This window comes from Bos indicus x Bos taurus, chromosome 29 (genome assembly GCF_003369695.1).
Source record: "Bos indicus x Bos taurus breed Angus x Brahman F1 hybrid chromosome 29, Bos_hybrid_MaternalHap_v2.0, whole genome shotgun sequence".
Lineage (NCBI taxonomy): Eukaryota > Metazoa > Chordata > Mammalia > Artiodactyla > Bovidae > Bos > Bos indicus x Bos taurus.
This window is the reverse complement of record NC_040104.1, coordinates 10,946,617-10,960,256: the sequence shown is the minus strand read 5'-3', so window position 1 is coordinate 10,960,256 and position 13,640 is coordinate 10,946,617. Positions and strand designations below refer to the sequence as shown.

Here is a 13,640-nt window from a genome sequence, read left to right as displayed (position 1 = left end):
CAACAGCTTTCGGGCCCCGGACTCCGGTTGCGCACACCCGGGCCCAGGCGGGCGGCCCCCGCGGCCCCCGGCTCAGGCGTGTTCACTCTCTGTTGCCTCCCTCGCTGCCCTCCCCCGCCCCTCGCCTCTTGGAGCCCAGCTTCTGCGGGACCCTCACACCTGGGAGGCAGAGGGACTCCAAGGGCAAGCAGGAATCAGACCGAGGGGCAGAGACATTGTTTCCTTTGAAGTAACTCCAGGAGGCTGCTTTGAAATCCCAGCCCTGCATCCTGATGAGGCTGGAGTAAGGGGACACATAAAGTTTCTAGCTCTGGGCCGCAGCCCACGCACCTGCAGGCAGCCCGTGGAACAGCCTCTTCTCGGCCTCAGTTCTCATCTGGGAATGGGGTGGATGCTCACAGTCTCTCCCTAGTGGTGGGACCAGGAGTCTGGAACCAGAGGAGGACCCAGAGAGTGGGTTGTGGTCCCCAAGACCCTGGCGCCTCCCTCCACCAGGTGGGGGAACATGAGTAGCCCGCTCCCAGGGTTCAGAAACGCATTTAATTGGATCCTGCTCCTCTGAAGTGGCGATTAAGACACGGGCTGTGGAACTAGGCTATGTGACCCGGGGCAAATCACTTCATCTGTAAAATACGGTAATAGCAGTGCCTCCAATGAGGACTGAGTGAGTTATGTGCACAGAGGGCTTAGAGGAGGCCCAAGACTCGATAGGCAACTGACAAATGCTGGAGGGCGCAGAAGGGCTGAGTCCCCAACTCGCGCTGGGCGGAGCTCTCCTGCATCACCCGGAACCGCCCCGCAACCTCGGGAGATGATTGGTTACTGCGTGCCGCGCCCCTCCCTCTGTGGGTACTCCCCGTTTAAGTCTCACAAGCCAGCAGGGAGGTTAACGAGCTCCCCAACAAGCCACACAGCTGACCAGTAGTGGCCGTGCCAGGATTCCACCACCCCTGGAGCCCGTGCTCTGCACAGAGATAAAGAGGGCAGGAGGCGTCTGCCAGCCCACATAGGCCAGAGGGCGGCCCCTGGTGAGCCTGCCCCAGCTGGGACTGAGCCTCTGGGGGCCAGCACTCGCCCTGCAGGCTGCCCGGGGGCCCAACCTCCCTTAGGTCAGTCCTCCAAGTCAGATGACCGCCCTTCAAGACTAGTCAAGCTCCAGCAGCCAACACAGACAGACCCAGAGGGCCTATAGGAGGCAGCAGGTCCCTTTCACCGTTTTGGGAGCATCTTCTCTAAGCCCTGTCGCGTGGGGGCATCCCATTCATTATGGGAATGGGAGTCCTGGGCCCTCCCCTCAGAGCCCCGAGGAATACAACACCTCACAGAGTGCTGAAAGAGGCCTTGCATGCATGTGCATGCTCAGTCGTGTCCAACTTTTTGTGACCCCATGGACTGTAGCCCACCAGGCTCCTCTGTCCGTGAAATTTTCCAGGCAAGAGTACTAGAGCCAGTTGCCATGCCCTTCTCCAGGGGATCTTCCCGACCCAGGGATCAAACCCACGTCTTCTGCATCAGCTGCATTGGCAGGTGGATTCTTTACCACTGTGCCACCTGGGAAGCCCTAAAGATTGCATACAGACTACCCAATTTCCCTTTTCACTTTGGCTACCAGGTAGCATGGAGGCTAATGCTAGTTTTACATGCAGCTCCTATGATGGGCTTTATGTCTTGTACATGTACGATGATTTCCCCAGTCTTCTATTTTAATTTACTTAGTTTTTGTTCTCAAGTTTGTTTTTAAATTTATATTCCACCTTTTCATTGTTTGGGGATTCCTATATAGGCACATGCAGCCTTGGATGCAAATAAATGTTAACAAATACAAAAACATCAGCCTCCCCTTAGTCCAGGCTCCTCATTCTTCAGAAGAGGTAACTGAGGTCTGGAGGGGTGGTGACTTTCTGTCCTGGGGATGTTGCCCTTGGTCTGGGACTGGCAGCTCTGTAATGTAGCTGGACCTGGCCCGGTCACCAGCCTCAACCAGCAGGCTGTTCAGGACCCAGGGAAGGTGGGCTTGGGGCTAAGTTCTCCTCCTCTCCTTTGCCAGCTGAGCTGCAGAGCCGCGGGGACCCCACCCGCCGGGCAGTGGAGAGCTAGCCACCGATGAGTCTGCTTGAAACTGCTCAAGTGATTGATGCCTTCTTGCGGGTTGATCTCCAGCAAGGGAGCTCATGTGGATTTTGCCGCTTCCGAGAGGGTTCTGTATCCAGAATGTGAGAGAGGATCTCAGCCCAGGCTCCCTGGGGCAACACTCTACTAATGGGAGCTGCCCCTGGGCAGCTCTCAGGAGTTGGAGAAGGCGTGTGCTGTGAGGCAGGGAAGGGCCGGGCTGGCTCAGAGACTCTGGCTGCATGTCCAGCTCCCGCTGGGAGGGACATAATGGGAAAGCTGGGAGCCTCTGGTGCCTTCCTGAACTTGCTTCCTCACCCATAAATGGGGGCCCCAGGACTGTTTCCAGGATCTCTTCTAAGCCTGACATTCCTGCAGTGGGTGTGGGCTTTGGATGGCAGGAGGAAGGACCCAAGTCTCTTGCCTGCCCAGCCTCCTGCTCCTCAGAAGGTATGGGGCAGGGTCTCTGAGCCTCAGCCTCCTCATTTTCAATGAAAATATTAGCAGAAGAGCCACATTCGCTGAGCATCTATGACAGGTGCTGGCTTAAGTGTATGTGACTCATTTAACGGGTAGTTGCTGTTCTTAGCCCCATTTTAGAAGTAAGGAATCATGGCACAGAGAGGTTAAGTAACTTGTCCACCGTCACACAGCCATGACGTGCAGAGCCAGGACCCAGACCGATGTGCAGTGAGAGCGAGGCTGTCACCCTGCATCGCTGCTGTGAGGATGGCAGGCTATTCATCTGGGACTCAAAACGTGGAAGGTGCTCAGCTGATATCAGATGTATCCTAGTGGCCTGGACCTGGCTGTCATCCCTTCCTTCAGGCTCAACTTCCAGCCCATCCTTGGGCCCAGATGCTCAAGGCCACCTCTGCCAGGCAGGAAATCTCATGGGCTGACCTAGAGGCTGCTGGACGGGCCTCCCACAGCACATCATTCTGTCCCCTGTGGTTGAGCCTGACTCTGGTGCCCCGGCCCCAATGCAGGCTAGTGAGGTGATGTCTCACCTCCCACCAGCTCGAGCTGGAATTCTCCTTGCCTTCATCCTTCCCCTGGGAGCTCTCAGCACCCCATCAGCTGGGACCCACTGCTGAGGGGCACTTCTCCCTGAAGCCTGCTCCCAGGGCCCAGCCCAAGGGGACCTTTGGGTCAGGGGATGAGGCCCAGCTCGGGTGCTCTAAATAGCAGCCCCCCAAAGCCCATGGCAGGGCAGGGGACCCTGTTAGGACTCATGTCAGCTCAGTCCAGCCCTTTCTGATCAGCTGGAGCCAATCAGAGGCATCCAGCAACACCTGCCCAGACCCTGGCACCTGTTACAGGTCACCCTGCCAGGAAGCCCCCGGAAGCCCTGTTGATACGATTCCCCACCCACCTGTGAGTGGAGCCTGGGCTCTGCCAGGACCCGTGCAGACCTCTGTGACCTTGTCCCAGCCCGCTCTCGCCGCAGCCCTCTGGGGGACCGGGGTTGTCCCCCTTTTGCAGCTGGAGAAACTGAAGCCCTAGAATAGTTAAGACAGCCAGAGGAGAGGGTGGTCCTCTGAGAGCGATTGGGGTGAGGGCGCTGGGGAGGGACCTTTCCTCCAAAGTGAAGGATTTGAGCTAAGAGGGGCAGGAGTCATGTCTCCTACCCTTATGGCAGCTGCTTCAGAAGGATGGAGCAGTGGTTTGGAGGGGCTGGGGCTGCCCAGGGGGAGAGGGGCTGTGTTTATACTCCAGGGGCAAGAGAAGCGGGGGTGTGATGTGAAGGAGAGCAGTGCTGCCTGGCCAACCCCCATCCCCACCCTCCGGGACTCTCCATTGAGCAGGACCGGGATGGGCAACAAGGAATCAGCAAGTGTAAGCCAGTGTACCAGGGTATTGAGATGAGGGGTTCCCATAAGGGAGCGCAGCCTGTTCTGCATGAGAAGGGGTGGGGGGTGCTGTCAGGGAGGGTTTCAAAGAGGGCTGCTTTCCGTTGGCTTACAAAGATGAGTAGGATTTTGCCTGCCAGAGGAACTAGGATAAACAAAGCACAGATTCCAATGAGGTGTTTTTAAGGGAGCAGCAAGTTTAGGGGTTGGGAAAGGAGGGTGAGAGAGTGTGAGGGGGCACTGGAGTGCCTCCCCAGCCAGAAGGCAGCCCTGTGCCTGTCTGTGCCTCGGATTCCTAGGGGTTGGGGAGTGACTTCCTGCTTCAGGACTCAGAGAGGGCAAGGCCCCTGCCCAAGGCTGCACAGCCTGCCTGCCAGCTGCTGTGGCCCTTAGGTGCTGCCTGATAGGCTTGGACTTTATCCTGCAGACCCCTGGAGCCATGGACGGTATTTAAAGTAGGGATCAGCCTGTGCATTTTAGAAAAACAGTTTTGCATTTTTAGAAAGAGGAACTCCGAGGATGGTTCATACTTAAATCAAAGGCCTGAATCCCCATCAAGGAAACTGGGCTTTGTGAGTGGAGGAAGAAGGGGCCTCGGAGCGCCACTCAGGTCATTCCACCCACGTGTGGGGAGCATCCTGGGCATTCACACCTGCCTGGGTGGTGGAGGGGGTGTCCAGCCAGGGGCATGGGAGGCACCCAGCAATGCTTCTGTTCTGCCGCCGCTGAAGGGGGCACCTCCCCTCCCCTGGAAGTGCCGCTGGTCTGGATGCCCCCTGCCCCATTGAGGCCCCTGTGCCCTGGGGGAGGAGAGCCAGAGGAGATGCTTTGCGGCCTCCTCAGACCAGGAAGTAGCCTCTGCCCTCCCCCATCCTGAGACATTTCCTCCAGATGAAATCACATCCCCAGCAGGGGAACAGGCCCCCATTGTGAAGGGCTGGGGTCTCGAGAGAAAGGGCGTCTTTCAGGCCCTTAAAAATAGCAGTCCTGAGATTTATGAATCCGCATGGAGTAGCGGGGCCCATCCTTACCACCACCCCCCCAGCAGCAGCACAGGCCCTGTCATCAACACCCCCCCACCATGACCTGGTGGTGACCAGCTGGAGAATCCGCTAGCCCAGGCAGGGGAGGCACAGCTCGTCCACCCGGTTCACACGCTGTCTTGCTAAGACCGCCGCTGGCTTCGTTCAGTGCTGCCAAGGCCTCTTGTATGGTCCGCAGGTCCTTAGCAGGTGGGGACCATCGACATTTTACAGATGGGAAAACTGAGGCACAACTAGTAAGTCATACCGTGAGTGGGTGATGGAGCCGGGGTTGGGAGCCAGGCGGTGCTGGACCTGGGATTCTGCAGTGGCGAGCTGGCCCGGGAGGTTGCGGGGTGTGGCCCCCAGACCTGTTACCGGGCACCCCAGCGCAGTCAGCCCGCAGCCGCCCTGCCATGTGACCTAGGTGGGACTGGCACTGACCACGGCCATTAGCTGGGCGCCCCCCCCCCCCCGTCAAGCTTGGGGGGCAGAGGCTGCCACTGGTCGTATCACTACAGGGGTCTTGACAGATCTTCAGCCCCCTCTGCAGGGGTGCCAGGCTCCCCACCCCGCCCCCTTCTACCTGAGAGCTGGGAAGGTGGGGCCGCGTGTGAGGTTATTAGGTGATAACGTGTGAGTTGAGGGAGTTTTAGCCATTCTAGACTCTAAGAGGTGAAGGGGTGGGAGAGGAGGCGGTTGGGAAGGGTTCACTGGGTGTACCCCTGAAAGCGAGATGTCCTGGGCTCCCGGCAGGGCAGCCCGTGCCCGCCAGCCTCTCTGGGACAGCCCTCCCCTTCCTCTGCCGGGGTCTGGCCTGCTGAGAGCAGCTGCTGCACCTGCTGGGACTTCGCAGTGGTTCCACGTGTGTGAGGGACCCCCCAATCCCAGCCCTACGTGGCTCCTCACCCTCCAGGGGCCACCTGGCGTCTGGGAGGGGCTGGCGGCTGCCATCCCAGCTGTTGGCAGCTCCGTCCTCCCCAGCCCGCCGCTGCCCACGGCGTCCCTGCCCCTCCCACCCTGCCCCTCCGGTCCTTCCAACCGAAGCCAGAGGCGGTCAGCCCCTCGTCACCGACAGGGGACTGGAAGCCCCGGCCTCCCGCGGTCCCAGACCCTCCGCCCCCGGACGCCCCGCCACGCAGCTCCGGGCTCTCCATCCTTCTCCCGCTTCCCAGAATCCGCGCTCCGACTCCTCCTTGGAGAGAGTGGGATGATGTCACTTCCTGAGGGTGGGGGGAGGAGTAGGCACGACCCCGGCAGGCTAGCACACCCGCCCGCCCGCCCGCCGGGCCGCCACCTCGCTGGGAGCAGCCTGGCAGCGGCCGGATGAAGTGGCTGCACCCGGGAAAGGGCGACGGAGACTGGCCGGGCCGGATGTGCTGGGCCGGCCACCTGGCCCCACACCCCCCGGCCCACCCTGAGAGCCGTGCCCACCAGCCGGGGAGACTTGGCCACTTGCCGAGTGATGCTGGTCTCCACGGACGCTCTTCTTCCCTGGAGCCTTCACCGGGGAGAGGAGGACTTGCCGCCCACCAGGGACCAGGTGCCATGTAAGCCTCTGCCAGCCTGGGGGCAGCAGCCCACCAGCGCCCAGCCTCCAGTCGCTGGGGTTTCTCTGTTGAGTTGAGTGTGGGGCTACCCTGAGTCCCTCCCCGGTGTCTCCCCACCGGCCCCCTGTGGGGAGCCAGTGGCCCGCGCCACTGCCCTGGTTCCTGGGGCTCTTGGGAGGGGGGGACCGGACTCCTGGGCCCTTCTCCCCAAGCTTCCCTGCGGCTAATTTGAATTCAGCTACTTCAGAGAGTTGGGATCCGGGCAGTAGAGACTGCATGGCTCAGGGGGAGCGTGAAGGGTGGAGGGTGGCTGCCAGGAGGATGAGATACCCCCAGGGCTTGCCCACTGCCCTTCTAGCAGAGAAGCTGGGCACCCCAGCCACATTCCTGACACCTCCCCCCAACCCTGCCCCGTCTCAACCAGGTCCTTCCCTACCAAGGGGCGTCGCTGTCTGATGGGTAGAAAATCAGGTCATAGAGTGTCCTCCCAGCATTCCAGCAAAGCCCAAAACGGAAGACCTCATCCAACAGATATTTACTGAGCACCTACTATGTGCTGGGTGCTCCCATCCTCCGTGTGTGCCAGCCCCACACTTGTGCTCACCCCCCACCTTCCCCAGCGCCTTCAGCCTTCCATCTCCCTGGTTCAGCTCATGCCGGGAGACAGGCTCAGGCTTGGGCTGGGAAATCCCGACCCCACACCAAGGACTGCAGGCACTGGATATGTGGGTAGGGGTCCCCTGATCCCATGGAGGAGGATAGGAATAAGCCCAGGTCTTTAGTGGAGCTAAGCAGTTCCTGTTGGGGCAACCCCAGGCTGAGCCGATCTCAAGGGGTCTGTGCCACTCTTGGGGACAGGCAAGTCCTCAGGGGTTAGACTGAAGCCAGTGTCTAGCTACTGCAGTTTTTGATACTGGCTCCAGGGGGATGGATATGGTGGGAGGTGGGTCCTGCCCAGGGATGGGACTGAAGCTCTGGGGATGTCGGACTGGAGAATGTCCCTGCTGCTGGGCCTACCTGGCCATAAGCATGGTGGCCCTGGATGTGGCCGTGGCCCGGGCAGCCTGGGGGTCCTCTGCTCTGTTTCAGGAGGTGAGCGCCAGGCCCGCTGAGCCTCCGCAGAGCCGCCAGCCATGCCCGGGATCGTGGTGTTCCGGCGGCGCTGGTCTGTGGGCAGCGATGACCTCGTCCTGCCAGCCATCTTCCTCTTCCTGCTGCATACCACCTGGTGAGTCTCCGGGCCATGCACAGGCCGGCGGGGTGGGGGTGGGGCATCACAGGCCTGGGGGAGGCCTTCTGACCCTCTGTCCTGACCCTGTCCCAGGAGTCAGTGCTGAAACATCCACCCCCTTTAGGGCAATACCCGCGCGGAGCCCAGAGACCCTGCCTGGCCACTCTAGGAGCTGACCTAGCCTTGGGCTCCCTTGTCCCACTGCCTTGTCCCTGGGCGCCTGTGTCCTCAGAGGGCCCCGCTGCCTGATGGATGGTGGTCCCCTGCCCAGATCAGTGAAGCCCTCCACCCTGGAGTCCAGGCTGGGCGGGGCCACCTAGCCCTCTCCTGTGCGCATTCCCCCAGGTTTGTGATCCTGTCCGTGGTGCTCTTCGGCCTGGTCTACAACCCGGACGAGGCCTGCTCCCTGAACCTGGTGGACCACGGCCGCGGCTACCTGGGCATTTTGCTGAGCTGCATGATCGCCGAGATGGCCATCATCTGGCTGAGCATGCGCGGCGGCATCCTCTACACAGAGCCCCGCGAATCCATGCAGTACGTGCTCTACGTGCGCCTGGGTAAGGGCCACCCGCCGTGGGCGGGGGGCTACTCCGGCCCTCCCCCTCTCGCCCCCCTCCTGTGCCCAACATTTATTCGGCCAGCACCGGGGGCCAGCAGCGAACAGTCAGACTCCCTGCCCCCACTTCTGGACCAGGGGTGGGCAGACTGCAGCCTGAGGGCCAAATCCTGCCTACTGTCTGTTTTTTTTAAATAAAGTTTTATTGGAACCCAGCCACACTCATTCATTTAGTACTTACCGCCTCTGGCTGCTTCTGCACAACCATGGCAGAGCTGAATCGTTGTGATGGAGAGTATGACCCACAAAGTCTAAAATATTTATTCTCTGGCCCTTTACGGAAAAAGCTTGCCAACCCCTGTTCTGTCTAGGCTGTGTGTGTCTCTTCAGCTGCTTTGTGATCCTTCCCCAAACAGCCCCTCCTGCCCATCCTGGGGAGGCCCCTCAGGAGCCTAGACCAGCTCCCTAAGGACCCACCTGTCTCCTCCTCCTGGACTCATGTTCAGCTGCCTCCCCCGGTCACTCCTGCTGGACACTCTTGTGCTCCTGTGGCCTCAGCTTAGCCCTCTTCCTGTGTTAACTCAGGGAGGAGCCCTTTGTTGGTCTCATTTTGCAGGTGAAGAATCTGGGACCCAGGGAGGTTAATTAGCTCCCTTAAGGTCACACAGCTAACAAGTATGCAGGTGTCAGAGATTTGAACCCAGATTGTCAGACTCCAAAGCCTGGACTCTTGGCTGCCACATGGGGCTGCCTGTGAAGCTGGGGCTTCCAGTGCTGTCCCCGGGGTGGGGGGGTGGCGTCTGTTCTCTTCCCTGCTCCCCACACCCAACCCCATGTCAGCCCTGGGCTCAGCCCTGGACAGGGTGCCTTGGGCAGCTGGTTCGCCCCTTTCCTCTTTTTGCCTCAAGTGCTAGAGGCTGCCTCCCCGGGAATAGCTATTTCCATGAAATGAACACCCTGTCCCCCAGTTCTCACAGCCCTGAACCATGGACCTCATCACTCTCATTTTACAGTGGAGGAAATGGGGGCTCAGAGATTAGGTAACTTGCCTAAGATACAGTATTAGTCGCTTAGTCGTGTCCAACTCTTTGCAACCCCATGGAATGTAGTCTGTCAGGCTCCTCTGTCCATGGGATTCTCCAGGCAAGAATACTGGAGTGGGTTGCCATTTCCTCCTTCAGGGGATCTTCCCAACCCAGGGATCAAACCTAGGTCTCCTGCATTGCAGGTGGATTCTTTACCATTGAGCCACCAGGGAAGCCCCATGTCTGATTCCAAAGTTCACAGATACAATTCTAATTCCTGAAAGAGCAGGGAAATGCCTCTTCATCATCTGCCTTTGCAGTCACCTTCTCAAAGAGGTGTCAGGGCCTGAGGGCACGCAAACCAGAGCAGGGGATGGGATGGCCACACTCCCTGGGCTTCTGCATCTCAAGGCCTGAGACGGGGGTGGTGGGTGGTTTGCTGCTGAGGAGCCGGGCCCAGGTTCCAGGGCCTCCCCGTCCTTCAGCCGGGACCCTGCTCTGCTTGCAGCCATCCTGGTAATCGAGTTCATCTATGCCATCGTGGGCATCGTCTGGCTCACCCAGTACTACACCTCCTGCAACGACCTCACTGCCAAGAACGTCACGCTCGGTATGTTGGTCAGGCCTGGGGTGGCAGGGCCAGGCCAGGTTAGAGAGGGCAGTCCCGGGGTGGAGGGGACACTGCATCCTTAACCCTGGGTTGGGGGCTTCCCCGATGGCTCAGTGGTAAAAGAATCCACCTGCCACTGCAGAAGACAAGGGTTCAATCCCTGGGTCAGGAGGATCTCTTGGAGAAGGAAATGGCAGCCCACTCCATTATTTTTGCCTGGGAAATCCCATGGACAGAGGATCCTGGCTATAGTCCATGGGGTCTCAAAGAGTCAAATGTGACTGAGTGACTGAGCACTCATGCAACCCTGAGGTGGAAGGGACACGGCCAGCCCTAACTCTAACCCTGAGATCAGGGGTCGGGGGGCCAGGTTAAAGGGTAGTAAGCTAGATACCTTGAGGAGGAAACAGTTTCTGTGAGCTTGGCTGATGGATTGGCTGGGCGAGGCTGTAGCCTTCATCCTGAGGTCCACTGTCCCCGCCTTGGGGGGCCCTGGTCTGGGGGCACACAGCAGCAGGCACAGAGCTGACCAGGGCTCTGGAAACCCACATAGCCGTCTGCTCTGTGCCAAGGATGGGCCTGGCGGGGGGGTGGGGGGGTGGTCACAGCTCAGCCAAGGGACGGCCAGGTAGCCGGAGGCTGGGGCTGGGGCCTTTGGAGTCTGACTGTAGGGCCCCAGAAGCATTTTGAGGTAGGGAGGCCCCAGCGCCCCTTTCTTCAGGGTCAGAGAGGTGTCCCCAGTGCCATGCCCCTTGGCTTCCCACCGCTCCTCCGCAGGGATGGTCGTCTGCAACTGGGTGGTCATCCTGAGTGTGTGCATCACGGTCCTCTGCGTCTTCGACCCCACGGGCCGCACCTTCGTCAAGCTGAGGGCCACCAAGAGGCGGCAGCGCAACCTGCGGACCTACAACCTGCGGTCAGTGGCCAGGCGGGGGTGGGACTCGCTGACCCCGGGCAGGCAGAGGCCGGCCCCGGGCCTCCCTCACTGCATCTCCACCTGCGTGAGCCCCAGGTGCTGGCCCAAGGCTTCCTGGTCTGTAAAGTGGGAACGCGATCATTCCTGCCTCGTGCAGCTGCCGGGATGTTTATCAGAGTGGTGAACACTGGCGCTCACGGGAGCTTCGTGCTCAGATCATCTTCAGGACTAAAAACATGGGAGTAATAATAGGAAGCACTCAGACAAGTGAGCCCAGAAGTGCACGTATTAACTTACAGTAACTCCCTGAGGTCGCTGTTGGTGTCATCCCCATAATACAGAGGAGGAAACGGGGGCACAGAGAGGTTATGTGACTTGCCTGAGGTAGCGCAGCTGGCCAACAGTGGAGCTGGGTCAAGCTCAGTCAGTCTGGCCTTAGAGCCCTGGCTCTTAACCACTAGGCGAGGCTGCCTCTAGGATTAAGGGGGCTGCAGGAGGTTAACCAAGGCAGGCTTCTTGCCAGGGGGAGTGTTTTTCACAGTGTTTTGGAGAAGGAGGGAGGCAGAGAAAATGAGGCAGGGCGTCCAGGACGGTCACAGAGTTCCTGTTTATTGAAAGAAAAAGAGCAGAAGGGCTCTCAGGGTAGGCCCCAGTGGCTCCCGCTCATTGAGCTTCTGTCCGGGGTTAGGCCCTGCACTTCCACCAGCAGTCCTTTTCATCCTTTGGCCAACTCTGGTGTGGCTGTGAGACCCATTCTACAGATGAGCGGTCCGAGTCCCAGGGAGGGCAGGCCACGTGCCCCGAGTCAGGTTGGTGGGGGAGTGAAGCTGCCACTCCACCCCCAGCCCAGGGCAGCAGGGGTGGGAGCCCTCACCCAGGGGAGCGGGCTGCCTGGGCCCCCACCCCACCCTCCCACGCCCCTCCGTCCAGCCCCCCTGGGCCCTCCACGTCAGCTGGGCCCTGCAACCAGAGCCACACCCACGCCTGGACTGGCCACCTCCCAGCCCCAAATGCCAGGTTTGGGAGCTAAGGCCCCAGAGCCCGTTGTTCCTCCCGGTGGCGCAGCTGGCCACCACCGCCTGTCCCATTTTGCTCATTCCGAGCACGTGCCCCCACCTGACCTGGTTTCTGGGCTCCTGGGGCCCTGGCGGGGGGGGGGGCGGCGAGGAAATTCCCCTCCCCTACTCTGGATAATTGCCTTTGGGGCCCAGGGCAGCCAATGCCTTTAAGGTGGAGGTGGTTGGTGGTGGCTGTCATCTGAATTAGTAAGTCTTCTAGCGGTTCTGGGCCCTGTGCGGGTTGTAAAAGGCCTCAAGTTCCTAGACCCCCACCTGTTGCGGATTCTCCAGCTCTTGGATGGGCTGGAGAGGGCAGCCCAGTCCATGACTGGGTTACTGTGACCACCTCTCCGGCTCTTCCCCCTGGCCCCCTCACTCTGCTCTTGGACCAACAGAAAGTTTTTCTTAACAAGGACGTTTTTCAAGCCTGCTGACCCTTCATCTGCTTCCAGGTTTGGCTTTGTGCACAAGCCATGCTGATCCACACCGTTGGGTTATTTTAGTTTCTGGGAGTTAGGGAGCTGCTCAAGTCCTGGGCCCTTTCTCCTTCCGGCGAAATCTGGAAGGGTTTGGGATGGGTTCTTCTCACCACTGCTCCTTGGGAGCCTGACCTTGGATCTCTGCTGGAGTGTCTGCCCTCCTTTCGCTTTAGTGAGCCCCAGGGCAGAGGTGTGCCAGGTCCATGAACTTTCGGTCCAGACAGAATGTCCCTCCCCGTATCTTGGTCTCTGTAGCCCAACAGATGTATTAGGCCAAACATGTCATTGGCTCCATCTGCCCCCTGGTGGGCATAAAGTGTACTGCAGTAGAGTATACAGGACTTCATCTGCCAGAGGGAAGGGAGGAAATTGTCTTTGAATGTTTGACAGCCAGTTTGGTTAGAAAGAGTTAAAGAACGCGATGCTCTGGGTACTCAGCTTAGCCGACATGCTGTCCCTTCATCCAGCCCCCAGTAGAGGGGGACGTTGGCTTAGGATATGAGGCTGCCCAAGTCCCTTAGAGCTGGCAGGTTCCGGAAACAGCAAGCCCCTTGCCCTGTTTCCTAACCCACTCCTGTCGCCCTGATGGCCCTGTGGCTTCCCCTGTCCTTGCGGCCCGTAGCGCTGTGGCACCAGGATTGGGAGCAGGAAGCGGCTGTTAGCTGCAGAGAGGAGGCGGAGGCAGCGACCGCCTGGCCTGTCACTGCTGATGGATGCTAAGTGCCTTGCAGGCATCCAGGGTCATTCAGAGCCTGCCCCTCCTGACCACCCAGCACCAGGCTCTGAAAGGGCTGGCGGGGAGGGCGCATGTCACGAAAGCCAGCCAGCCCCTCTTGCTCAGTCTGGAAATGTACATTTTTAATGTTGGATCTGTGATCTTTATGCTCAAAGCACACACTGACCTCTGGACACTCAGCGTTGGAAGGGTCTCTGTGGATAACTGGCCAATCAATCACTCTTGCTTTGAGTGCAGACTCCTGGGTGTCCTGCCTCCCCATCAGAGCAGCCATACCCACTGGGGCTGGGGGTGGAGGTGGGGGAATGGAGAGGAGCCAGCCATGCAGATGAAGGGCAGGGCCCTCTCCCCTGTAATATAACGGATCTAAGGCGCTGCAGCATGCTGAACCTCATTCAGCCCCTTAAGCTTCCCCAAGTACAGAGATGAGAGAAGTTCTTTCTGAGAGGGGAACAGGTCTGGCCAGCAGGTCTGCTCCCAATGTGGAATAAATCG

The 13,640-nt window shown here is 59.6% G+C and overlaps 1 protein-coding gene across 2 annotated transcripts in view; it reads left to right on the top strand.

Annotated features, from left to right (window-relative positions):
- Positions 1 to 13,640, top strand: part of DAGLA (diacylglycerol lipase alpha) — a 66,488-nt gene that overhangs the window by 30,039 nt on the left and 22,809 nt on the right. The window contains exons 1-5 of one of the 2 annotated variants that reach the window (XM_027531467.1): positions 5,482 to 6,534; positions 7,624 to 7,762; positions 8,111 to 8,322; positions 9,855 to 9,956; positions 10,734 to 10,872. In XM_027531467.1, coding sequence (XP_027387268.1) covers positions 7,668 to 7,762; positions 8,111 to 8,322; positions 9,855 to 9,956; positions 10,734 to 10,872 — 548 coding nt within the window. In that variant the 5' untranslated portion in view covers positions 5,482 to 6,534; positions 7,624 to 7,667. Of the gene's footprint in view, positions 1 to 5,481; positions 6,535 to 7,623; positions 7,763 to 8,110; positions 8,323 to 9,854; positions 9,957 to 10,733; positions 10,873 to 13,640 lie in introns of those variants that run through there. The other variant, XM_027531466.1, reaches the window with a different exon arrangement.